This window comes from Remersonia thermophila, chromosome 2, assembly GCF_042764415.1.
Source record: "Remersonia thermophila strain ATCC 22073 chromosome 2, whole genome shotgun sequence".
Classification (NCBI taxonomy): domain Eukaryota; kingdom Fungi; phylum Ascomycota; class Sordariomycetes; order Sordariales; family Chaetomiaceae; genus Remersonia; species Remersonia thermophila.
The window spans coordinates 4,721,778-4,747,411 of record NC_092218.1 but is presented as its reverse complement, the minus strand read 5'-3'; the positions used below and the strand labels follow the sequence as shown (position 1 = coordinate 4,747,411).

Sequence of the window (25,634 nt, the reverse complement as noted above, 5' to 3'; positions counted from 1 at the left end):
CTGACACACCTCAGGGCAGCGCTACCTCGGGTACCAACTGGTAGCTAGGTACCTAGGCATGTACATACCATGTGAGCCCAGGTATCGAAAAGGAACAAGCCGCGAAAAAAGAGACAGGAAAAAAAAAAAAAAAAGAAACGAACAGAAAGGAAAAGAAAAGGGGGAAATGGATCTCCAGGTTACCTTCCGGTGAAGTACCCAACGTTAGGTACTTGTACCATATTTAGGTACCTGGTAGGTACCCGACATCCAACCGGTTTCCTCTTTTGGTGGTTTCTGGGCAATGTTTGCCCTGCGGGAACTTCCAGGTTGTTGTTGAACTTTTTGAGAGGCCTTCTCATCACGTTTTTTTTTTTTTCTTTTCTTTTTTTTTCTCTCTCTTCGCAGGTTCGGCTGCAAACTGCTGCTCTTGCCTCTTGCCTGCTTTCCTGCTGCGTCTGCTGCGTCTGCTTCTGGCTTCTGCTGCAACGTTTGGCGTCATTGGCGTCATCTCTTGCAGCTGCGGCAGTGGCGCTTGGCCCAACCGGACGTTTACTATACACAGTATCACCTCAGGCCCTGGTCTCCACTGTCCGTTTGTCCACTTCAGACTGTGCTTCTCGTGCTCCGTCATTTCTTGGCACCCATCACCTGCCACAAACCAGTTAACGCTTTCGTTTCCCATCCCATCTTTTTTCTTGTCAACAAGTACAAAACAACAAAAAAAAAGACAAAGGAACAGGTTCAACACCAACACCTGCCCGCCTCACCACCTACCAACCTCCCTTTCCCACCCCCCCTCCCTCATCCTCCACCATTGGCGCGGCCTGCTGCGGTTGCCAGCCTGGTGCTGACCTCCCTCCCGCGCCCCCTCCTCTTCCCTCGGCCGCACCCATCATGGACCGCCCGAGCAGTCCTCTCAAGAAAAAAAAGACGCCCAACGCGGCCAACGGCCTCAACGGCCCCACCAAACCATCTCCCTCATCACGTCCCTCCTCCTCTTCTTCCTCCTCCCTCGACAACCATGCCGCCGCTCACCAGGCAAAGCTGGCCCGTCGCCGGCCCGGTCTTGTCTCCCGACTCTTCAATCTCGTGGCCCGGTGAGTCCTCCCGGTCTTCGTCCCTTGATGTCCATGGTGGAACCTGACTGGCTGACCTTGGACCCAACCCCAGGCTGTTAACATGGTACTCCATCATCACCATCCTGTTCCGGTGTCCCCCTTCTCTCGACGCCTGCAACGACGAGTCGCCTCGCATCTGCCGTCCCTACTTCCACGTCCGCAACGCCGTCGCCCCCTACCTCGAGCCTTACTACGACGCCTACGCCGCCCCGTACGCCGACATCGTCCGTCCCTACTACGTTGCCGTGGACGAGTCCCTCGTCTCGCCCGCCTGGGCTTACACCAAGCAACACGCGTCCCCGCACCTCCAGCAGCTCCAGGCCGTCGTTCGCACCCGGTGGGACACGTCGGTCCAGCCCCACGTCGACCAGTACTACGCCCTGGCCAAGGTCTGGTACGATGAGACGCTCGCTCCGCACGTTGCCCACGCCGCCGCCGCCGCTCAGCCCTACTACGTGACGGCCCGGGCCAACGTCGTCCACGTCTACCACGGCGCCGTGGTTCCCGCCTACCGCTTTGCCCATCCGCACCTGGTCGATGGCTATCGCGCCGCCTCGGCCTTCGCCCGGGACACCCTGGTGCCCACCGCCGTCTGGGCCTGGGACAAGACGTACGCCTTCCTCAACGGAACTGTCGGCCCCCACATCCGCGCCGTCTACACGGAAAACGTCGAGCCGCAGCTCGTCAAGATCGGCAAGCGTCTCGGCCGCTACAACAACAGCCCCACCAAAAAGACGGTGCCCAAGCCGCCCCGGCCCTCCCAGGCCCCCGCCAACGGCGCCGCCGGCGCCGCCGACAGCACCACGAGCTTTTCCAAGCCCGTCGTCTCGGCCCCGGCCTCGCCGTCCTCGCCGTCCTCGCCGTCGGCCACCCCCACGTCCGTCTCGTCCGCCGCCGCCCGGCCAGCTCCTCGGCCCGGCCCGCGTGTCCCTGGAGCCCATCCCGCCGCCCGAGGTGGATGAGAAGCTCGAGCAGGAGGATCCCCACCGCCGCGAGGCCCGCGAGATCATCGCCGCCGACCTGCGCGACTGGCAAGAGCGCTACTCCAAGGCCGCCGACGAGGGCCTCGCCGAGATTGACGACCGCGTCCAGGACATCGCCAAGCGCATGATCCGCCGCGAGGCCCGCGTCACCGGCCGCGACCTGCTGGCCCGGCTGCAGACCGCCGCCGCCTCGCGGCTCGCCGACCTGCGCGTCGCCATCCGCGACATCGTCGCCACCGTCGCCGAGGGCAGCGCCACCCCGGACGAGGGCCGCGACGCCATCGTCGCCGCCGTCCGCGGGGCCGGCATGGCCGTCAAGGAGCGCGCCCAGGCCGTCCGCGCCTGGCGCGAGGGCTACGACGCCGAGATGCAGGCGGCCGTCACGAGCGCCGCCGAGACCCACTTTGCCATCCTCGAAAACATCCGCGACCTTGCCCTGCAAAAGATCGGCATGAAGTGGGCCTGGATGGACGGCGTCACCTACAAAGACTGGGCCAAGTACCACCTCCTCAAGAGCCGCTTCGACGAGTGGAAGGGCGATCTCGAGAAGCACGTCGTGAGCCACCCCAGCCTGGAGGCGGCCCAGCTCGAGGCCGCCAACATTGAGGAGGAAGCCATGGAGACGGCGGCGGCCACGGCCAAGGAGCTTGCCCGGCTGAAGCAGGTGGCCCAGTGGAAGCTGGCTGCCGGCGATGCCTCGGAGGAGTTTGACAGCGAGGTGACGCGCAAGGCCGCCGAGGCGGCGGCTGAGGAGAAGAAGAAGCCCGTCGCCCACGACGGCCCCGCCGTCGAGGACGAGCCAACCGCCGAGCAGAAGCCCTTGGAATCCACGGTCGCATCCTCGGAGCCCGCCGCTGCGTCCTCCCCGTCGTCCGAGGACACCAAGTCCAAGCTGCCCGCCGCCGCCGACGATGCCAAGCCTGCGCAGGCCGGCTCCGATACCCCCGCCGCCGGCACACCCGAAGCCGTCAAGCCCGTCGAGGCCGATCCGCCCAAGGAATCTACCCCGCCTGCTGCTGACAAGCCCGCCGAGCCCACCCCGCTCTCCGACCCTACGGATCCGTCCGTCGCTCTCGATGCTGCTCCTGACCTGGCTTCCACCCAGATCTTGGACGCGCCCGTCCTGGCCGTCGTGGAGAGCGGAACGGAAGAGCCTCAAGCTGAAACCAAGGAGGGGGGGGAGCCGGAGCCGGCGGATGCCAAGGCTAGCCACGCGGAGAAGCCCGCTGCCGGGCAGAAGAAGCCTCTTGACAATCCCGAGGCGGCCCCGGGGCCGGAGCCAGCGGACAGTGCCGGGGACGACAAGGCGCCTTTGTGGAAGGACCATCTATAACGACGCGGATGGAGGAGCAGAAAGAGGAGGAGGAGGAGGAGGAGGAAAACTTGGTATTCCGTTTTTGCCATGACCTCGGGTAGGGTACGTACGGTAGGTATCTATTGGGATCGGGGCGGATTGGAACAGGCAAAAGGGAGGCTCTCTCATCATGGTTACGGTACGGGGAGGGGTGCGTGCAATTCCAGGGGACATGGCCGCAAGAGCGGAGCCTGGGTTCGTGGGCGGGCGTTTGTCGGCCAACGGCACCATGAACGGCACCATGGATCCCAACGGAGTCGGTCGGCTCTTTCTCTTGTTTTGTGTTTTTTCTTTTTCCTTTCTCAGTTCTTCGTTTCCTCTTCGGCTGGTTTTCCATGTATCATAACCACTACATTAGGGATGGATTATTCTATCGATATACCCTCTCTCACAAGCAGGTGGCACATTTCTCTCGTAGTCGCATTGTTCCCCACCGCCACTACCACCACCATCATCATCATCATCATCATCATCATCATCATCGTCGTCGTCGTCGTCGTCCTCGCCATCGGTATCCATCATGATCCCTTGTGTCCAGTCTGTTTATCTTGAGGACCGTTGTTTTCTCTCTTGTTGGTCTCGCCACTTCTCAAGTCTTGGCCTTTGTTCGATCTGGCGTCCAGGCCAAGGTAGGAGGGGCCTGTCCGAGTAGGCTTGTCCTTTACCTGCTCCAACGGCGCTCGGCCACGGGCTTCTCTCTAGGGTAGGTACAAGAATCACAGGCGATTGGAAACAAAAAGAATGTATATTCAAGAAGCGGCCATCTGTCCATATCCAATCTCTGGCCCCCACGCCTACGCTTCCTAGGCTGAGCCGGATGGCAAAACGGCCGGAGAAAACATGCCCATGGCACACAACAGCTTCCCAGCTAAAAGAACCCCCTCGCATCCCGTGACCTCCACCCTCTCCTCCCGCCCGGCCCTTCCACCGAGCCCCGTGTCGACAGCCTCATCCCCCCAATCCCCGCCGACAGCCCTTCGTCCTCGTCGTCGTCCTCCTCCGCCTCACGTTCCCGAAACCCATCATACCCCGTGCCGCCAGCCGTCGTCAAGCCCCCCCTGCCGTACGCCCCGCCCACGTGGCTCCCGACGCTGCCCCGCCAACTCACCTCCGACCGCCGATTCGAATGCCGCTTCTGAAACGACGGCGCTCCGGCCAGACCACCCCCCTCGTCGTCTCCGTCGCCAAGCTCATCTTCCTCCCCGCCGCGGCCGTAGTACCCCGCCGCCGGGGTCGCGGAGGTCCTGGACGAGGTGGAGAAGCGGCTGCTGAGCCGGCTGACGGTGCTGGCGTTGCTGGCAACGCTAACGGCGCTAACGGCGCTGACGGTGGAGGATTGGGTGAGGCTGCGAGAGACCCCGACGCCTCCGCCCCCTGCTCGGGGCAGGCCATAGGGGTCCGTCGGGTCCGTCGGGTACGCGTGGCCGTGCGGGACTACGCCGCCGCCGCCGGCGTGAGCCGAGGCATGCTGGCTGACCGGCCGCGCCGGCACCCGCGAGAAGATGACCTGCCCGCCGGGGAGCTTGATCTCGTTGGCCTCGAGCGTCTCGGCGATGTCCAGGAGCAGCACGTCCATGGGGCAGATGTAGGCCACGCGCTTGCGTTCGCTCCATGCCAGGACGTGCCCGCACACGGCGCCCTGCTCGCGGTCCACCACCCACGCGCCGCTGTCGCCTGGTATTCCCATCGCCAGGGCCCTTTTGGCCCCTGCCCCTCCCGGCTGGGGCTGTGGCGGGCGGGGGTGCGACGGAGCCGTGCCGGCGATCTGGTAGATGTGGCTGGGCGTAACGCGGCCGTAGATCTTGACCGACGCGACGGCCGGGAGGATCTGCCCCGTCTGCAAGCCGCTCGTGCGCGCCATACACTGCACCTCGAGCCCCGGAAGGCTGGACGACGGCAGCACCGCCGTTGGCCGCAGGACCGGCTCGTCTTCGAGAGGCTCGCCGTCCCATGACGCGCGGCGGGGGCGTTGAGCGCCGGGAGGTGGCGCGTGGGGAAGGAGGTTGCCTTCGGGGGCGCGGTCGCTCATGAACTCGAACAGGGCCCAGTCAATCTCGTGCACCATGCCGTTCCCGTCGGTGCGCCTGCGCAGGCCGCTCGAGGCGTACACCTCGCCGACGGCGTAGGTGTCCAAGTGGTCCTCGTCCTCGGTCTCGGCCGAGGGGTAAAATCCTTCTGGGACGTCGTCAAAGGCCGGCTGCGTGATGATGTGCCCATCTCCGCAACCCGGTTCGACGCCCGGGATGTCGCCGGGTTCGAACTCATCTTCCTCGTCTTCGTCTTCGTCTCCCTCGCCAGCATCATCCGAGTAATCGCTCGTCACGGCTGACTCAGACAAGGTATCCTCATCCGAATCGCCAAACTGACATGTGTAATCCTCGCTACCGCTGCTGTCATCCTGGTCCTCCTCGTCCTCCTCCTCCACCTCCTCCTCCCCTCTCCGTTGTTGCCGGGCGTACCACTCGGCCAGGTCCGTCGGGCGCGGGCCTGCCATGCTCCTCTTCGCGCCAGCTGCCTTGGCGGCCGCCGCTGCCGCCGCTGCGACTTGGTCGGGGTCGTCCAGCATGTGGTGGACCGTCATTCCGTACTGGCGGTCGTCAACGGTGATGACGCCACCTAAGCTGACGGGAGGTAGATGACGATCGCCGATCCAAGCGCCGATGCTTGCGCCGTTGCGGGGGCGTTGTTGGAAGTCCGGGTTCGCGGCCGTGATTTCCTCGGAGCCGTCCATGGCGACGGCTTTGGCCATGCTCCGCCGGCTCGGTTGGCGGCGTGAGCGGAGGACCTGGCCGCGGCAGACTTTGAGGCCGACGCCGCTGGAGCCGTCGAAGAGGCTCTGGAGCTTCTTCTTGAGGATGGCCTTGACGAGGCCGACGGACGTGCACACGACAAGCACGGTGGGGCGGGTTAGCTGGGGGCTCTCGCCGATGGATTCGAGGGAGACCTCGACGGATTCGGGATGCTTTCGGTAGAAGTGCCGCAAGGCGGTGTTGATCTGCGGCATGAAGACCGTGTTCCAGCGGTGAACCACGTCGGGCGGCAGAGGTACGTGCGGGTACAGTCGCAGCTTCTTCCTGGGCGTAGATGCGGGCGTCGAAGATGCCCCGCCGGCGAGGGAGAAGGATGGCGCCGTTTCCGCTGGCGGCTCTGTCCTGGCTGTCTGAGCCTCCGCCTCCGCCTCCTTCTCCTTGGATGACGATGACGGGCCAGCCGTCGCAGAGGCAGGCGCGGGCTCGGGCCGCGGCTCGCCCAAATCGTCGCCCAGGCGCTCCTCGAGGTTGCTAACGCCGTCGATGATGCAGCATGCCTCGAGGTAGCGGCTGGCCTTGAATTGGGCGTGGTAGACCACCTGTTCGGACGTGCGGTCGCCCGCCATCTCCTGGTCGACGGCGTTCCAACAGGTCTGGACCGCCTTCATGTACAAGGTGCCGCAGCGGATGGCGAGCGTGTCGAGCACGGAGGCCGGCAGGGTCGGCGATTCTGGCGTAACAAGGTTATCGAGACGGGTCCAGAGGCCGATGGAGAGCAAGAGCATGGCCAAAGAGTAGAGGTCCAAGGTCTTGGAGTCCGGACTGTTCACCAGGGGTGATTCGGCGTTGTGGCGCGGATCCAGGGGGTGCCGAAACGGCGAGAAGGGCTGAGAGGCGGCGCCGGGCTCCGAAGAGGGCGATTTGGGGTCGAAAAAGGGGTCAAAGGACGAGATCAAGGGGCGCCGAATGTCCACCTCGCCCTGGGTGATACCGCTGACCTCGGGATCGGTGCCGACGGCGTTGCAGAAGGAGATGTTCTCGGCGACCAGGTTGCCATGGGTGATGCCGCGGGCGTGCATGTCGAAGACGGTGTTGGCAAGGTTCGCGGCAAGCCGGAACTTGGCTTCGAGCCTTGGCTCGAAGTCGGGACGGGCCAGCAAGTCGGCGAGCGAGCACATGTTGTTCAAGGCGTGATGGGTGAGGTGCTCAAAGGTGACGGGGTTGAAGGTCCGCGGGAACTGGTAGACAAGGCCGAAGCGGGAGTGATCCATGTCCTCAAAGTAGGCCAGCAGGCGCGGCAGGCCGATCCAGGGCCCCGGAACCTGGGGTTCGGACTGCAAGCCGGACGACAGCTTCTCGAAGCGGGCCATGGGCGGGGAGATGCCCGTCATGGAGTATATCGGGTCGAAGCTGGCGTACTCGAGCAGCAACGGAGCCCGCTGCTGGCGAGCGACCGCGGTGGTCTGGGTCAGCTCGGCGTAGGCCTGGGGGGGCATGAAGACGACGTCGCGGGACGGGATTGACTCGTCGGCGGGACGCTCCGTCATGGGCTCGGCCTGGATGGAGCGCAGGTAATCCAGCGACTTGGGGTCGATCTGGCGCGGGGCCTGGATGCGCGACGACTCGAAGGGGCGCGTATCCTCGGGGGCCGGGGGCGGACGGCGGCGGCAGCCCGGCGGCCGAGCCCGGCGGCCGTGGCATACGAGGAGCGGGTGCGCGACAGGTCGTAGAGCGTGTCGATGGAGGTGGTGAGGTCGCGGATGAGGTCCTCGAAACGGCCCTTGTCCCAGACCACCATGCGGATCTTCTCGCCGCGTTTGGGCGGAGATGGGTCCGGGTCGACCTTTTCGCCGGCGAGGCGGCGCGAGCTGTTCCAGAGGGGCTCGGCCTCGGCCAAGATGTCCTTGATGGTGGACATGATGCTGCCGACCACCTCGCTGAGGCCGGCCTTGGAGAGGGACGAGTCGATCAGGACCTCGGCGGACTGGCTGGGGTCGGACCACTCGAGGCCCCATGTGACGAGGCGGTCCTTTTGGATGCGCAGCTTGCGATGCAAAGCCTTGATCTCGGGGTCGGCCTCGGCAGGGGAAGGCTCCGACTTGACGAAGTCGGACGACTTTTTGGTGTCATTGTAGAGGCGGCTGAGCCGGCGCTGGACCGGCAGCTGGACGCCGCCCATGGGGATGAAGGAGTCCATGGTGATGTCCTCGGGCGAGGAAGGGCGAGAGACCAAGAGAGTTGGGAGCCGTCGGCGATGACGGCGCCGACGTGGCTGGTGAGGGTCAACACATCGACAGGTGGCGTGAGGATGCGGTGCTGAGCAGCCCGTCGGGTGGGTGACGAGAAGCCAAAATGGAGTTCTGGGTCGTTGATATCAGAGTTGCCTGGCGGTTCGGAGAGGGAATGGCTGCTTCGTCATGGACCGTGGAGCCGTTCGTTGCTCTGTGTCATACCCAACCCGGCCTGACCTTGAGGTTGTGGTCAACTTTGTCCCTGTCACCCCCTAAGGTACACAAAATATATTCACCAAAAAATAAACAAATAAAAATAAAAATAAAAAGAACAACCAACCAAGCAAAAGCCGGTTCGATTTTCTTGTTCTTCTAAGAAGAAGGACGATCCCAAAAAGGCAAATCACCAGAAAGCAGTTTGCTCGGGCAGAATAGGTACCGGAAGACAACCTGAGCCAGGTTGTGGTTTTGAGAGTCGTCGTCTCGATGTGTCCCCCGGATGAGGTGACGGCCGATGCCTTGGTATGGATGGGGCCGTATTCTTCACAAAAATAAGAAACAACGTCGGATCTTGCCCCCTAAGATGCTGGTTATTTCGGTGCCTACCGCTATTCCGACGGGCCCTCCATGTCCATGCCTGGGAACCTGGAAAGGGAGGGGGGAGGGGGGGGGGCAAATTGCCGCGCCTTGTGTTCACCTGGTGTGACCTACCCACCCGCGCTGCCCTTACCTCGATGGAAGCTGATCTTGGACGTTGAGCGGGATGGATGGACGAGGAAAGGGCAACAGCACCTCGAGCCCCACTTTGGGGCCCTGGGGGGAGGGGGGCCATTGGGCATGGTCGAACCTCTGCCCTCTGACCAGAGGAAAGCGCCGTTTGAAGAAATGCTGCTGCCTGGGGCTCTCGCTCAAGCTCGCTCAAGCGCCCCCAACCCGATCGGGCCAATCGCCTTCCTCTCAATGCTTGTGCCTGGCCTTGGCAACCGGGGTCTTACACGTGACTGTGGGTCTTCCGGCCTTACGGTGTATGTACTACGCAGTAGCAACTGCTGCGTAACTAATAGTACACAGTAAGGTAACTACCTAGGTACCTACTGGAAACCGATCCCAGATCCCTTCTCGGGTTCTCTTGTGTGGGGCCTGCCGTGCTCCCGGCGCCGGTGCTCCACTTTCCCGACCAACTATCGGTCGTGCGCTTCGACGACTCAAGTACCCGACTCCTCCACTCCTCCTCTGTCCTCCTCCATAGGTACTGAAGAGCTCCGGAAAACCCATGACCTATTTTGCCACGAGGTCGCCATTGGATTCTACCGTCGGGTTCTTTCGGTCGTTGGTGTACCGTCGGCTTGGGCCGGGTGTTGCGATGGCGGATGCGACAGGGCGACCCAGGGATCCCGGCCCCGGCTGGACTGCGAACGGGACTGCGAGCCATCATCGTCAATCACCCTGGAAGATGTCATACCTAGCCAGACGGACCAAAAAGGACCGGCGGCATGAGGCTTCCTTCATTTCAGATCCTTCTCAAAATCAAACCAAGGAGATAGGGCGATGCCAAACGAAACGAGAAGCCCCCATCCGTCGAACTTCTCCGTGGCCATGCGAAACCGGGGTCGGAGGATCGACTCTCCCGCTCTCTTGCCCCCCCCCCCCTTTTTTTGCGAACCACACCTCCCCGTGCGCGTGTGCGGCAAAGTAAGCCTCCGGTGGATCCTGGCCATGACACGGATAAAAGAGACAACACCATGCACCATGATATCTCCGGCTCCGCTGGTCAACGTCGGAACACCACCGCCCCGACCTCGTCGTCCAACAGCACTACAATTTCACGCGAGGAATGCCGCTTGTCGCGCTGTCTCGCTGGCTGCCCGGATAAGCCTGAACGGAGCGAGAAAGGAGAGCAGGGGGCGCTGCATGCCAGAGGGTTCACCCAGCGCCTGAATCGAGAATCCAGATTGGCGCGGTCGTATACTTACCAGATGATGTGGCTTCCGGGACGGCATCCGACGGGACGCTCCGCTCTCCTCTCGTTATGGCCAGCCAGGTCGAGGCCTGAAACTGCCGGGACCTTGTTTTGCGTCATTGCTGCACACTCTCCATCGTGTAAGCGTCCATGGCAGAGTTAATAATAGGCCGTAAGCGCTGCCACAAGAGACCTCGGCGTAACCGTACGCAATAAGCGTTGATCTCACGCACACGCAGGTCTTGTGTTCTTGCTGCAGCATCCTGCGAGAAGACCAAATGTTTTTCGTTTCCAGTCAGGATACACCATAATCAAATCAAACTACGCTGAATTGGCCGAAACTACCGTAACAATCTGCCGCTGTTCGCCCCAGCATGGAACTGCGCCCCCCATCGTATCCCAAAACGAAAAGGAATGGAAAACGCCTTATCACGAGTGACTGGTCACTCCCCCAGTCTCCGTCCTGTCGACAAGGCCAAGGTATGACTCACAGCTCACGCCTCCCCGCCTGATCCGGTCCCGACGCGCGAAGCCAGATGTTGTTCCCCTCCTCCTCCGCCGTCACGGCGGCCGTAGTCGCAGCAACGGGCCTGTGCTCCATATCGTGCAGCTTCTCGGATGGCAGCAACATGCCATCCATAGCCTCGTCCCCATTGTCTCCTTTGCCGCTTTGCAACGCCTCCCCCGACTCAACATCCACCCGAACCCCCTCTCCTGGCACAAGCGCATCCGCATGCGCCTTCTCATCCCCATAAATCCTCTCCCCCAAATCCCCTTCAAACTTGGCAATGTCCATGGGCTTCGCCCTCTGCGCCTTTTCATACGCGTGCACCGCCGCCGTGTACCTCTGCCTGACCGCCTTCATCCGCTCCTCCGACCTGGCGACAACATCAAACTGGAACGGCGCCGGCTTCGCAATCAGCAGCGGGGTGAAGTCGTTCCAGTGCACCGGGATTTCCTTGCCCGTCGCCGGGTCGCGCTTCTTCCGGATGTGAAACGCCCACGCCAGGCCGCCCATCGTCAGCATCAGATCTTGTTCCACAACAGGTGTACCCTGGCACGTGCGCCGGCCAAAGCCAAATTGCGAGAAGCCTGAAAGGTTGGGATAGCGGGTCAGAGGCTCGCGGTAGGTTGTTGGGTACGACGGGTCGAGCCAGCGAGCGGGGTTGAAGGTTTCGGGATCGGGGTAGAGCGTCTCGTCGCGAGTGATGCCCCTGGAGCAGCATGTGTTAGCTTTTATTTTTGTTCTTGCAATCCGAGAGGGAAAAGGCTCTCACCACTCCAAAGGGTGAATCGTGGCGCCTTTGGGGATGAAGTATCCATCGTGGATGTCATCAGCCTCCAGAGCGTGCGGGATACCTGGGAATAGGGTAAGTAACCAAGCCCAGCCCAATTACCATCCACCACCTGTACGGTGGCAGCATGGCATATTTTGTTTTCATTCCGCGAGACCAAAGGGACGTACCGGTCGGAACAGGCGGTCTCCACCGAATCACCTCCTTGACCACGGCCCTCAGCAGCGGCAACTTCTCACGATCCTCCCACTCGGGGCATCGGCCTCCCAGCACCCCATCCAGCTCCTCCTGCAGTTTCCGCTGCCATTCTGGGTAGTGACACATGGCCAGGAGAAAGCTCTGAATGGGGCTTCCGATGGTCAACGCGCCCGCGATCGCCATGAGCCCAACCACGTGCCTCGCCTCGTCAAGGTCGCCAACCTCTTTGCGCGCAGAAACGGTGGCACCACCACCGCCACCACCAACACCATCACGGATTTCTTGCGTGCCGGCTTGCTCCGCCCCTTGCCTCGCGAGCTTCTCTTCCACATACGTCCTCAAGAAGCTCGGCGCGCCCCGTCTCTTCTCGGCGTCTCTGGCCACATACTCGGCGTTCGCTCGAAACAGCCGATCCTCCATCTCGTGCCTCTTTCTCTCCTTCTGCTGCCACGGGCTCAGCCACGCCGGCAGGTGCCGCAGGGCGCCGATCACGTTGGGCAGGGCGCCCGACGGGCTGATGGTCTCGAGCAGGCCGAACGTGGTGTGCCGCAGGATTTGCGCCGGCCGCGGGGTGCCCCACGACAGCCACGACACGGTGCGCGACGTGAACTGCTCGATCCATTCGACGTAGCTGGCCGGGTCGCGCGCCATGAGGTAGAGGAAGCGGTCGCGCTCCAGCGTGGGGTACGAGTGGAGCGAGGCCGAGGCCGACACGTGCATCAGGTGGCTGCAGAGCTTGCGTTGGCGGTGCCATGTGTCTGTTTCACCCGTCGTCCTCGCTCGTTAGCTCTTCTCTGCTGCTCTGCTTTCCTCGCTGGTCAACTGCGAAGCCTGTAGACCCAAGGAGACGCTCACCCGTCCGCCCGAGAAGAGCCAAGTAATCGCCGCTCGTCCGGTTGTCCGGCAGGTTGGGGATGAGCGGGCGGTCCGAGTAGATGCTCGCCTTCTTCGACAAGACGTCGGCGGCCACCTTTTCGGACGTAATCCAGACGTGCGTCGTGCCAAAGATCTCCGTCTGGTAGATCGGGCCGTACGTCTTGCTCCATTCATGCAGCTTGACCCACATGCATTTCGCGGGGAGGTCGTGGATGCGACCGATGAAGGGGATTCCTGTTCGAATGATGAGCTTGGGGATGGGAACAGGCGGCAAGGTTCTCGTCCTCTGGACGAGACAAAGGCCGACGTACCGACGGGCCCGGGTAGAAAGCGAGCACCCTTGGGAAGCCTGTACAGTCTGTAGAGGTAGCGGATGGCGGCGGCAAACACGTACGCCGCAACCACCAGTAACAGCATTTTGGCGATCATCTTGTCCGGCTGGGCTCACAAGGTGGGAAGAAGGGAATAGAGTCTATACAGATGTGCCTCGTTGCTACCAGCACCAGAACGGGGACACCAGGGTGGGAGGTAGACAGAGTTGGCGACGGTCTGTTGGTGAGGAGTCTTGAAGCAGAACGGTGCGGGTTGAGAAGTTCAGTCCACAAGAAAAGGGGAACCACAATGCTGGCCGATGCGCTATGTTGGACGATGCTTGGAAAAGAAGTCGGAATAACGCTGGATGGGGAAGAATGGCAAACTTGAGGACCCGACCTTGTCCAGATGATCTACTAGATGACAGCACCAACCCCCATCGCTTTGATTAAGAAGCCGAGAGCCATGAGTAAGGCTCCTCCTGCACCCGCTGGTGTTCCCGTCATCCTATCGTCAGAGGTGACGCTCTGGGGAAATCACGGCAAGAAGAAGTCGACAAAAATAGGACATGGTGATGAGAGCGTCATGGCCAGGACGGGAAGGAACAAAAGGCCGGATGGGATGCGCTGGGATACCGTCATAGCGTCAAGAGTGTCACGGCAGGTCTTGTCGTCTTGTCCTGGAGGGGTCAGGCATGGTCGGTGCGACACCCACCCCACGGTAAGAAGAGAAAGAAAAAGGAGAATTCGAGACCACCAAAGCGGCGTCTATTGCACCGTCTAACCTGACCTGACCCAGACATTTTGGTTCCCAAACGCCCCTTGCTGCTTCGCACTTGTACCTGAATCATGCTCACATCCTGCGGCCCATCGTTAGCATCGATCTCTCTGATATCACTTGCTTCCGTCTTGCAGGTCGCACATGTACATACCTCTCCACGGGGGTCAACCCCAGCAAGCGCATGCCGTTGCCGAGCACGGTGTGCGCCGCATCATAGAGCGCCATGCGCGCCTTCATGAGCTCACGCTCGCTGCCGACAACCTGGAGATGGTCATAGCTGCTGCTGAGAGCGTGGGTCATCTTGAACAGGTAGGTCAGGACCGTGGTGGGCTCCAGGGTGCGCAGCGTGGTCTGGACCGTGTCGGGCCACTGGGCAAGCAGCCGGGCAATGTTGACGGCGTGCTTCTCGGTCAACAGCGACAGGTCGGCCGAGGCGAGCTCCTCGTCGGTGAGCTCGGCACGCCGGCGGATCGACGACACGCGGGCGTGCGCGTACTGCAGGTACGGGCCCGTGTCGCCCTCGAAAGACGTCATGGCGTCCATGTTGAAGGTGTAGTTGTTGATCCTGCAGAACGGTCAGCTCCTCCGAAACCCGAATCCCTCGTCAAAGCCAAAAAAAAAGACCAACCTCTTGCCCGACATGTCTTGGACCATGACGGAGCTGATGCCGAGGGTGTCGGCGGTGGCCTCGGGGTTCTCGACCTGCTTGTACTTCTCCTCGTTCTTCTTCATTGTCTCGTGCATCTTGTCGGCGACGTCGCGCAGGATGTCGTCGAGGAACTTGACGGTGCCCTTGCGCGTGCTCATGCCGAGGACGAGGCCAAAGTTGACGTGCTGGCACTTGTCGGCGATGTCCTTGTGGCCCAGCAGCTCGATGATCTTGAAGAGCTGCTTGAGGTGCAGGTCCTGGGCCGAGGCCACCACGTAGATCATGCGGTCGAACTGGTACTTGTCGTGGCGGGCGAGCAGCTCGCTGATGTCGCGTGTCAGGTACAGAGCGGTGCCGTCGCGCTTGCGCACGATGGGCTTCTCGAGGCGCTTGCCCTCCTTGCCGGGCACCAGCTCGGAAAAGTCGACAATCATGGCGCCCTTGTCCTCCTTGCAGATCTTCTTGTCCTGCATCTCGCGGCCGATGCGCTCCATCGCCTCCTCCGACACCTGGCTCTCGCCGCTGTACTCGTCGAAGCGGATGTTGAGGCGGGCGTACGTCTCCTTGTAGCGGACGATGCTGAGGTCGCGGAAGCGGCGCCACATCTCCAGGGCGGCCGGATCGCGGTCCGTCATCTTCTTGAAGTAGCGGCGGGCCTGCTCGTCCAGGCTGTTGGCCTCGAGCGCGGACACGTCCTCGCCGGCCTCGCGGCGCTTGTCGATGTCCTCCTTCTCGGTCGACATCTCGTTGTTGATGCGCACGTAGAGCTGGAACAGGTGGTTGATGGGGTCCTTGTTGAGCGCCTCCTCATCGCCGTACCTCTCGTAGGCCAGGGCCAGCAGGCCGTACTGCTTGCCCCAGTCGCCGAGGTAGTTGATGCGGACGACGTCCCAGCCGGCGCCCTCGAACAGGTTGGCCAGGAAGCCGCCGATGATGGTGCTGCGCAGGTGACCGGCGTGGAAGGGCTTGGCGATGTTGGGAGAGCTGAACTCGACGATGATGCGCTTCTTGCCCTTGCTTGGGTCCTTGGGATCGCGCAGGCCGTGGGCGGGGTTGCGGCCGTACGCCGCGCCGTACTTTTGAATCATCGGGATGACGGTCTTGACGGCAACGTCCCCGCGGAGGTAGAAGGCCAGGAAGTAGTTGACGGCGGTCGGCTTCTCCCAGAGGGGGTCATTGTCGGGGAACTGCGCAACAGACGGGTTAGAAACGCAACAAGAGAACAAGGGTTCACACAGGCCCGACGGCGCGGCGCGTCCCGAGCGACAGCCGCACCTTTTCTGACCACTGCTTCACCAGCTCGTCCGGCTTCGCTCCCTTGACCCGGAGGGCCGGGGCGGCCATGATCAGGTCGCCCTTGTCGAGGCCCGAGGTCCATGACAGCGCGGGGTAGATGATGGCGGGGTCAACGCCCGTGACATCGGCCAGGATGTTGGCGAGGTGGGCGCGGAAGAAGTCGAAGGGGTTGAGCTCGGGGTAGCAGTTGGGATACTTTTCGGACATGGCCTCGAGGCTCATGGCCCCGATCTTTTGCGCCAGCTGGTCCATGGGGTTGACGGGAGAGGTCGAGGAGATATGGAACGCGGACGAGGGGACGACGGCGGAGAGGGGCCTCGAGCAGGCGAGGGAGAGACGCGGGGTTGTCGAGACGGCCCGGCCGTATGCGACCGCAGAGGCGGAGAGGATGGATTGGGGACGACGAGGCCGAGCGAGGGATCTGGCAGCGGAGACGGAGGCTCTAACCCGAAACGAAGGAGACGAGAACAGGAGCAGTCGGGAGCATGAGCAGGGCGTCATGGGCTGCCAGGTCGGGGAGTGAGGATGGCGGGGCTGTCTCGTGGCTCTTTTTGTTGGTTGCCGCCGCTGTTTCCCAATGCACCGGAAGCCAAAAGCGGTTGACTCAGAGCCGAAACAAAAATTAAAGCGGGCCGAGGAGGGGCATGGGCCAATCAGGGGGCGCGGGGAAGGCCCAGGAGGGGCATCTCTGAAAATTTCCTGCGTCACGTTTTCACGGTTTCGCATCCTCGACGTATTGATGGATATTATTCATAACGTTCACCTTACCATACACGCCAGAACCGTCAGGTCAGGTTCATCTCCAATTGCTGTTGTTGCGAACTTGCTTCTCCCGGGATATCACGCGGCAAAAATAACCCACGAACCTAACCCAAACAACACAAAACATGTGAACCAAAGACACAAGACCACCCGCCCAGTCTAAAAGCTGTACTCCTCCACATGCAAATGTATCCCCTGCGCTCCCGTCCCTTTATGGACCGCCCTCTCATCCGATAACGCCGCCACGCAATTCCGCACCCTCGACGACAGCGACGGCCCGCCGCACACCACAACGCTCGTTTCGCCTGTCGTTGCCTCCACGGCTCTCCGTATCAGGGCTGCCACGTCGGGCCGCGTTGACAAGTACACGACATGCGAGTCGGTGCTTTCGGTGCTCATGCGCCCCGCTGACCTGGGCCGGCGGTGTTCGACGTCGACCTCGGCTGGCAGGGCGGTTGCCGCGCTCTTTTCCTGCCCAGCGCCACCTGCCGGGGACGAGGAGGATAGTTCTGACGATGACGGGCCATCGCATGCGCGGATGCGGGTGGCAGGCCCGTCTGTTGCTGTCGGATCCCGGGTGATGGCGACAAGCACTCCCAACGCGATGCCGACCTCCTTGGCCCGGCGGATCAGCTCGTGTAGCCTCCCCACGTAAAAGTCCACCTCCTCACCCTGCCTGGCCACCAGCAGGAACTCGACGCGCTTGACACAGTTGGTCTCGCTCCCTTGCACCAGGCTCTCGAGAATCGGCAGCGTGAAGGACGCTCCGGTGGACGCCGAGATGAGGACGACCGTCTCATAGATGTCCCAACATGGCGGGGCGCCGTACGGCCCGGAGATAAAGGCCGTCACTTTCTTGGGGCCGCCCGGCCGGGAGGCCGCCTCGCACAGGCGCCGCGAAAAGCCGCGGTGCTTGCGCACCACGAGCTGGATGCTGTTGCAGACGCACGTCTCAGGCAGCGAATGGGCGCAGGCGATGGTGTAGGGGTGCGCCTCGGCCATGCCGATGCTCGGCAGCCAGAGGTAGAGGTGCTGTCCGGCGCGCCACGTAAAGTGCACGTCCTTGATGGTTATGACGGCGACCGAGTCGCCCACGGCCGTCAGCTGGGCGGCGTGGCCGATGCGACGACCACCCTGGCACTTGGATTTGTCGGGGAACAGCTGGACGTTTTGGCCCATCAGCAGGGCGACGCGGCACACGCGGTCGAGGCAGAGCGCCGCGATGGCGAACCAGACGTTGTAGCGCGCGCTGTCCGGTATGTGAACGTAGACCAACCACAACAAGAACGCGGCGCTGAGAATGTGCTGCGCGACAAAGACCTCGTACGCGACGCGGCGGAGAGGGGCCAGCCCCGCCACCATGGTCCACAGCAGGACGGCCCACGCGCCGAGGCCGTACTTGATGGAAGGCATCATCTTGAGCTGGTACTCGACAAAGTCGGCGCGTGCCCAGTCGGTGTAGAAATGCCAGCCGTGCACGGTCGCCGTGACGAACATGGTGCGGCCGACCCATCGGTGCAGCCAGTTGAGCCTCTCGTGGCTCGTGCCCACCAGAAACCCGATGACGTTGCATTTGGTTGCCAGCAGATAGAGGAGCGGGAGCTGCGTAATGGTCACCCAAGCGTTACGGTACCCGATGCGCTCCCAGTAGAAGGCGTCCTTGACGGACACATGGATTGCCATCATGTACACAATGATGATCCAGTAGACGAGCAGGACGACAACGCGCCCCAGAGGAGGCGGCGTTAGCCAGGAGAGGCCGCGGAGCGGCACATAGAGCTGGGGCCCGCTGATCTCGCGGATCACGGCCGTCAAAGTGGCCCATAGCTCAAGGAACTGGTTGGAAGGCTTGGTCGGGCATGCCACGGACCGCGCGGCACGTCGTCGTAGGCTGGGGAGGGTGTTAGGAACCGCGTGGGCAACGGTTGAGCATAGGCATGTACCGACCGTATCCGAGCCTTGTAGAAGTTGACGCCCCGGATGACACAGAGGGCTCCTACGAAGCCCGCCACCGTGTACCAGTACCGGCGGGCGAGGTCCTGGTTGAGGGTCGAGAACCGGCTCGTCCCGTGGTTGTGTGAGTGATTCATGGCAGAGCCGTGCTATGGGATGTCGCCGGCCGGGGAAATCGAAACGATGGCCGACGGCGGAACGCGAAGCTGGTGTCGAGAGGCGGCCCGGTGCCATGGGCGCCACGTCATTCTGCACCGTATGAGACTGGTGCCACCGCCAACCTCCTGTGCGACAATGCTTGTTTCGAGGGGTGCGTAGGAATGCTGGACCATGCGATGGACAGGTAAACAGAGGCCACCTCGACGTAGGGGCAGGATATCGAGATGAATGCTTTCGGAAGCCCGGGAGATGGATCTTGGTGGGGCAGGTGTTGAGACAAGCTTTTAAGACAAGTTTCGGCAAAATCTGGGGTCACAGAAAGGCTGAAAAGCCGGTGGTGTCAAGCTGACGTTCATCCATTGCAGAAATGCATTCCCGAGGCCCTACTAAGGACCCAACCCACGCGCTTGTCACAGCGGACGCGGCGGCACAGCGCGGGATGGGGGTCTGGCGCTGTCGTTGAGGAGGCCATGAACGAGCAAGCTGAATGTCTGAGTGGTCCGTAGCAACGACCCGACCCGGCGCTGCGGGCCAGCGACGCCACAATTTGCTCAAACTCTCTCGTCCCGGGGGCGCCATACCGCTTCTGGCTAACGCACGCATGGGGTTCCTCGCACCCTGGCACATGACGTCGGAGCTCAGCCATGGGCTGTTTGCAGCCAAAGCAAAGAGAAGAACAGAGAGACTAGCATCCTCTGGACGTCTTGTTGAAGGGAAAAATACACTATTGACCATGCAATAGCACTGTTCATAGGTAGGTGTGCCAGCCACCATTCATCTCCCAGAAAATGATGGGCGTTTTCTGGCATCGTTTTTTGGCCCAACACGAATGAGGAACTCAGAGCTGGAGGTTTTGCGCAGGGGCCTGGCATTGAACCTTGGGTGATGGATGTGGATTGGATCTGCACATCCATCTACTGTATGTACGGTGTAACTAGCGTGGGTGTGGGGGAGGGGGCGCCTGCCGTCTGCATACCAGGTGGGGGGGACCAACCTCCCACACACGGGCAGCTCAGCTCGCAGCGGGGTTGAAGACTACTACCTGGAATGTCGGGCCAAGCTCTCACTCAGGTTGTGTGCTGTGGAGGGCATTATGTAGATGCCCTGATGGGATTTACGTTGCATGTCACCAACATTGTGTTGAAACGAGGCCATGCTTCGTTATGAATGGCGTGGCAAATGGCCAAACAGCGTAACCTGAACATGGGGCGGTCTTGGTGCTTGGGATCTTGACTCTCCAGCCACGTTCCTGATCCCGGCCGTGCCGAGCCGCAATGAGGAGGGAGCCAGAGATCACGGTGGGATGGGGCTTGCATCGCGTCCTTATAAACCCCCGGCTCCGGACGTGCCGCACCCTCTTCGGCCGTATCCATTGTTTTCCCAGCTTTCCCGTTCTGTGCTACACCAAACGTCCCTCAAAAACAAGGGATCGCCCGCACCCTCGGAGTTCACCACCGCCTTCGCTAGCATTCTCTCATCCTCACCACCAGATTCACAATGGCGCCTCTCCGGTCTTTGATCGCCTCCCTGCTGTTCCTGGGAGCAGCCCACGCCCACTTCTCGCTCGAAATCCCCACGTCCCTCGAGGGCGATACGATGGACGATCGCCTGCAGCCCAATCCCCCGTGCGGCGGAGGGAATGCGGACCTCTCCATCGCTGCCACCACCGACTTCCACGTCGACGGCGACGCTATCCTGACCATCCTCGGCCACCCGCAGGCCACCTGGCTCTATCGCGCCACCCTTGACCCCAAGGGCCAAGGCAACTGGACCCAGCTGTTCCCCATCATCACCCAGAGCGGCCGCGGCAAGCTGTGCGAGCCCCAAGTCACCGCCCCCAGGGAGTGGGTTGGCAAGAAGGGATTCATTGGCATTGCTTGTGATGCTCCGGATGGGCTGCTCTTCCAGGTGAGTTCATGACCTCTCGTGGTTGGCATGATTTCTCGTTACATCCCAATGCTGACGGCGCGCGTGTCAGTGCGCCGCTGTCAACTTCGTCGCCGGCTCCAGGTCGGCCCCCGAGGCTTGCACCAACGCAACCTCCGTTTCCGTTTTCTTTGACGACAGCCCCGACCTCGCCGCCCTCCTGGGCTCCACCTCAGCGACTCCGACAGCTCCAGCCCCTACTGCGTCCTCCTCGGAGAACGCCGCCGCCGCGTCGATCCCGCAGGGAAGTCTGCCGGCTCTCGGGCTTGCTTTTAACGCTCTGTTGCTGCTGGCTGGAGCAGCTCTGCTGTGAAGCGTAGGTAGTCAGAAGCCTTTTGAGAAATTTACGTCATGAGAGCCATCCCGACGTTCCGACGTGTGTCCACCCAGGGAGCTGGGGGAATACGTGCAGAGAAGACGAGGCGATGCATATCCACGTCGTTTCCCAGGCCAGTGACCTCTGGGATTATACGACGCCCGAGGAACTAGAGCAGCGTGATGCATTTCATGCCGGATGACAGCCTCGTCACACTTTTCCCACTTGCTTCCTTCACATGCAACCGACGTGTCAAGGCAAGGAGCCTCCGGGCAACTCTCGACACCGTGGCCGTGGGGATGTATGACCCGGATGGGGGAGACCGGCGCTTGGGCGAGCGATGCCACTTGGTATCTACGGGCGGGAGCAAAACTGTAAGGAGCTGAGGTCTTCAGGATCGCCAACGACAACAGCATCGGTTGAGAGGCCTTGATCAGCAAACAAAGAATGATGAAAAACCAAGCAAGGGCATATATCAGAGATATTCCAATCTAATCCAGTCTCCCCTACATTTCGTCTTTTTACTCTTCTACGACTGAACGAGGTCCCAATCGTAGGGCATCACTCATTGTGACATGGCAATGACGGGCAATCTTGCTGCTTTTGAAGGTATCCTCCAGCTTTATTACAGAGGTGGTTTCATGGGCTACTGGGTTCTGTGTCTTAGCCTGGATATCATACGACCTAGAATAACAAGGATCTTGAGGATTCGGTTGGATGGATTGTGCAAGCCTTGAAGCAACGAGAAGGGGATGCGGGGAAAATGAAGCCAACGAATTGACTTCCGATGGCAATGCACAACTGCCTCCTGGCAGCTCCCTATTTACAGACTTCTTTCTCATGGTCTGAGCGTACGCCTACAAGCTCGATGGCAAGCTGTTCCAAACTTCTGGTTCACTTGGATGTCTTGGACATGGTCTCTCATGAAACACGGTTACTCACGACTGCCCAGGTCGCACTGCATTTTGGTACGTCTTGCATTGAGACAATCGCATAACCTTGGGAGCCTTGGAGCCATACCCCGACGCTTCAGAGAACTGGAACAACCTGCTGCTAGCTGTGCCGGGAGCGTCAGAGACAAATAAGGAGTTGTACTCGGAGTAACGGACGCGTTACCCAGGCCCGAGGACAGGAAGGAAGGGGGATATTGGTGAGTGGAATGAGCATCGGAGGGTGTCCCAGAGAACTCCAAACTTGTAGCTTAGGCTTGATTATCTCCATGAGCACGATCAGAGGTCTCGTGTGGTCCTCGTTCAAGGCCTCGGCGGTTGCTCGAGACCCTCGACAAGCGATGGCCAAGATCCATCGATTCTTTTCTAAGCCACATGCAAGGCCAGAACTTTTCTTGTCGACCGCTCCTTGACATTCCACGCCGTAACCGCTCGCAAGCCGCCTCCCTCTTCCAGGTTACAACCGTCCATGTCCTTCACATCCGCCACCCCATTGTCACCCTTCGGCCTGGGCGGGCTGCCGGGGGGGTTCCGCCGTGAATTTGACCCACTTGCCCATTCAGGAAGGGCTTGGCGGAAAACACGCCCGGTCGGGCGTTCTTGGCGTTCAACTCACTACTGTGTAGACGCCCACCAACACTTCACTTCATCGGACCAGCCCCCGTGCTTGCATCTGACCAAGCCCCGAGCCAACTTAGAAAGCCTAACTACAGTACATAGTATACATACATACATCATGTCCATGCATTGGGTTATCCATGACTCTTGGAAAGCTAGGTAATCTGGACAACCTCTGGCTTTGGTAACTTCACTGCGGGCAACCCAAGGGACCTGGTCAGGTCAGGTCCACGGGGTTGGAATCACACCGATATCCAGGTAGGTAAGGTAAGAGTCACCAAGCTGATCAAGCCGATCAACATGGTCAATTGACTAGACACTGGAGCTGAAGCAATTCTTGCTGCTCTTGGACATCCTGCAGGGCGACCTCCGTTTCTGTAACGCCTTGTGCCCGCCTCCAACACCTGCGCCGTTGTACAGTGTATCATCTACAAATCGTGAACTCTTGTGTATCATCGCCAAACCCAACAAACAGCCGCCAACGCCCCTTTTTTAGACAAAGGAAAGGAGAAATACACAGGACCCAAGTCCTCGATGGGTCCTACTCAACCCAAAAGACCCCCCTTGATGCCCAGGGTGCGCGGGGAGATGCCAAATGCACTGTGCAACTGCGTCAGCCATGTCACCATACGCAACGGGCGATGGAAAAAAAAGGGGCGACTCACATTCCCATGTTCTGCTCCTGCCTCGCCTTCAACACCGCCGCGTTCCCCAGCCTTGCCAGCTCCGCGACAAAATCGTCAATCATCTTCATGTGCGCCATCTCGTCCCTTGCCAAGCGGCGCAGGCGCATCTCCTTGATGAGCAGGGGCGCCGAGTTGAGCAGCTCCAGGTCAACATTGGCGTTGGGATCGAGCGGGCTGTTGAGCAGGTTGCAAAAGATGATCCAAATGGCCGAGAGAGGGTAGAAGACGGCCATCCAAAACACCTCGCCCATCAGCTCATGGACGATGACGCGCGCGTAGAGCAGGGTGGAGCGGCTCGCCTCGACGGCCAGAGCCAGGCTCGAGTTGACGCCCTCGACCTCGTAGCCCGACACGGAGCGGCATCGGCCTGTCGCGGCGTGGATGGTGGCAACGAGATGATGGTACTGGAAGTGGATCATGTTGCGCTCCATCTTGCGGGGGTCCGACAGGTCCATCTGGGATTGCTGCTCGCGCAGCGCGAGCGAAGGGCGGAACGAGGGCGGGACCGACATGCGCCAGGCCTCGAGCTCGTCATCGAGCTGGCGAATATCGCGGATCAGCTCGGCGTCCGACTTGCGCATGGCACGAGCCGAATACAGCATCGCGTAGGTGCGGGACTTGATCATGTCGAGGCGGATGTCACCCGGGAGAATGGGCACGGCGGTGTCATCCATGAGGAGCGGCTCGAACTCGGGGATGTCGTCGACGTACTTGAAGTCGACGTAGGCATGGGGCAGGGTCATGTCGCAGTCGTCATCGTTGATGGAGGGTGGCTGGCCCGTGCGGAGCGAGATTTCCTTGTCGTTGCAGTAGATCATCCAGAACAGCTTACGCAAGTGGTTCTTGTAGCGCCAGGCAGAGTCCGGCATCTCGTGAGCCGTGAGAGGCGGGACAACGGTGGTGTTGGCGCCGAGGGTGAGCATCATGCGGCAGGCCACGGAGTGGTAGACGGAGGACTTTTGCAGCTGCCCAAGCAGGAGGTGATAGAGAGACTAGCAGAGGACGGAGGGGTTAGCGGATGTGAAGGGCACGCGTCGGGAGGGATGGGTTCGTACCAGCAGGAAACAGGTCTGCAGACCGTCCAGGCTTGTCTCATGCAGAACCTGCGGCAGCAGGTACTGGGCCTGGACGGCGCAGTCCTCCGAGTCGAGGGTGGGCATCGACTTGGGGTACATGTGATGCAGGGCCAGCAGGGCCATGAAGGCAAAGATGCAGGCCCGGGCGCCGGTGGCGTCGATCGAACAGCGTCCGGCGCGTTCGTCGTAGGCGGCGTCGATGGTCCGGCGAAACAGCACCGCGTCCACGGCCGGCCAGATGCGCTTGTAGGGGTTGGAAGAGAAGAGCTCGAGGCATTCCTCGACGACGCGACGGTCTGGCAGGTCCATGGCGGTGCCCAGATGCGACATGCTGGCGCACAGGAAGGCCGGATGAACGCCGTGACGCGACCGGTTGGACGGGGCAGCGGCGCAAAGGCCTTGCAATGGGGCGGCCTCACCCGTGCGGGCTGCGATCCACCGCTGGCCCTCAGCAGACAGGAACGGGATGCCGTTGTGCAAGCTGATGTCGCCTAGGTGACGACCAGCAAAGTGCAGACGACCAAAGATAGGACCTTGGGGCGGCGGTGCCGGCGATTCGGCCCGCATAGGGGAGCCCATGAAGTGGTCCGAGAGCAACCCCGGAGATGTGACCAGGCTGCTCGACTCCGGGCTGCCATAGCTGGTTGCTGATGTTGACGTGGCGGTGTCGGCCGAGGAGGACGGCGTGAACGGGGCGTTCCAATTCAGGATAGGGGATGGCGAAGAAAGCGAATCGAGGGTCAGGCTAGGGCTGAGGACTTCAGGATCCTGTCCCTGGACCGGGGCCTGCGGCGCTTGGGAGGGTTGTGCTGGGGGTTGTGGTGATTGGGCTTGGTGAGCTTGACCTGGCGCCTGAGCTTGTGCTTGCTCTTGTGCCTGGGCCTGGGCCTGGGCTTCGGCTTGAGCCCGAAGCTGGGCTTCGCGTTCGGCGGCGGCCAACAAGGTCCTGTCGAGCGGTGAGTACTGAGTCTCGGCTCTGGTCGGGGACGGGAGTCCGCACTTCTTGGCCTTGCCTCGACGACGAGTGGAAATGGGCCGGTTGAATGTGCAAGGGAGATCGTGGTGGCGACACCAGTCGCAACGGGGGGTGGCAGCATCGCATTGGATCTGTGAGAGGGTTAGTCAAGAAGGCCTGCAAGTGAGAGCAAGCACCGAGACAAATAAATGAGATGACGACAGCACAACGTCAACGGGGTCAGACGATATCTCTGGCCACGACAGCTGCATCCACGGCCAACCAGCCTGCACACCAGCATATATAGGTATCTAGGTACAGCGGCTGTCCCCACGTCCGCCACCCCGTCCCCCCACTGCACGCCAGCACCGAAGTCAACACCAACGGGACAATAGAAAAGCACCCACCTTGCGTTGATAGCAAGAGTCACAAGCGCGCTTCCTCATCTT

The 25,634-nt window shown here is 61.3% G+C and overlaps 7 protein-coding genes across 7 annotated transcripts; 2 read left to right on the top strand and 5 right to left on the bottom strand.

The window, feature by feature from the left end:
• Positions 1-876: 876 nt before the first annotated feature.
• On the top strand, positions 877-3,416 carry VTJ83DRAFT_2776 (uncharacterized protein; the record flags this gene model as incomplete). Its single annotated transcript, XM_071009083.1, has 3 exons — positions 877-1,079; positions 1,153-1,981; positions 2,037-3,416. 3 exons carry the CDS (start codon positions 877-879, stop codon positions 3,414-3,416), a joined length of 2,412 nt encoding a protein of 803 aa, XP_070869316.1.
• An 889-nt stretch (positions 3,417-4,305) lies between these two features.
• On the bottom strand, positions 4,306-8,384 carry VTJ83DRAFT_2775 (uncharacterized protein; the record flags this gene model as incomplete). The annotated part of the gene is made up of 2 exons (XM_071009082.1): positions 4,306-7,794; positions 7,848-8,384. The coding sequence occupies 2 exons, from the start codon at positions 8,382-8,384 to the stop codon at positions 4,306-4,308; spliced, it is 4,026 nt and encodes a 1,341-aa protein (XP_070869315.1).
• Positions 8,385-10,865: 2,481 nt separating this feature from the next.
• Positions 10,866-13,176, bottom strand: VTJ83DRAFT_2774 (uncharacterized protein; the record flags this gene model as incomplete). The annotated part of the gene is made up of 5 exons (XM_071009081.1): positions 10,866-11,592; positions 11,656-11,680; positions 11,844-12,629; positions 12,727-12,981; positions 13,059-13,176. The coding sequence occupies 5 exons, from the start codon at positions 13,174-13,176 to the stop codon at positions 10,866-10,868; spliced, it is 1,911 nt and encodes a 636-aa protein (XP_070869314.1).
• A 735-nt stretch (positions 13,177-13,911) lies between these two features.
• On the bottom strand, positions 13,912-16,036 carry VTJ83DRAFT_2773 (uncharacterized protein; the record flags this gene model as incomplete). Its single annotated transcript, XM_071009080.1, has 4 exons — positions 13,912-13,918; positions 13,991-14,404; positions 14,468-15,675; positions 15,764-16,036. The coding sequence occupies 4 exons, from the start codon at positions 16,034-16,036 to the stop codon at positions 13,912-13,914; spliced, it is 1,902 nt and encodes a 633-aa protein (XP_070869313.1).
• Positions 16,037-16,705: 669 nt separating this feature from the next.
• Positions 16,706-18,636, bottom strand: VTJ83DRAFT_2772 (uncharacterized protein; the record flags this gene model as incomplete). Its single annotated transcript, XM_071009079.1, has 2 exons — positions 16,706-18,437; positions 18,494-18,636. The coding sequence occupies 2 exons, from the start codon at positions 18,634-18,636 to the stop codon at positions 16,706-16,708; spliced, it is 1,875 nt and encodes a 624-aa protein (XP_070869312.1).
• Positions 18,637-20,155: 1,519 nt separating this feature from the next.
• On the top strand, positions 20,156-20,897 carry VTJ83DRAFT_2771 (uncharacterized protein; the record flags this gene model as incomplete). Its single annotated transcript, XM_071009078.1, has 2 exons — positions 20,156-20,566; positions 20,637-20,897. The coding sequence occupies 2 exons, from the start codon at positions 20,156-20,158 to the stop codon at positions 20,895-20,897; spliced, it is 672 nt and encodes a 223-aa protein (XP_070869311.1).
• A 2,116-nt stretch (positions 20,898-23,013) lies between these two features.
• VTJ83DRAFT_2770 (uncharacterized protein) lies at positions 23,014-25,631 on the bottom strand (the record flags this gene model as incomplete). Its single annotated transcript, XM_071009077.1, has 5 exons — positions 23,014-23,068; positions 23,134-24,146; positions 24,210-25,176; positions 25,231-25,337; positions 25,593-25,631. 5 exons carry the CDS (start codon positions 25,629-25,631, stop codon positions 23,014-23,016), a joined length of 2,181 nt encoding a protein of 726 aa, XP_070869310.1.
• Positions 25,632-25,634: the final 3 nt, after the last annotated feature.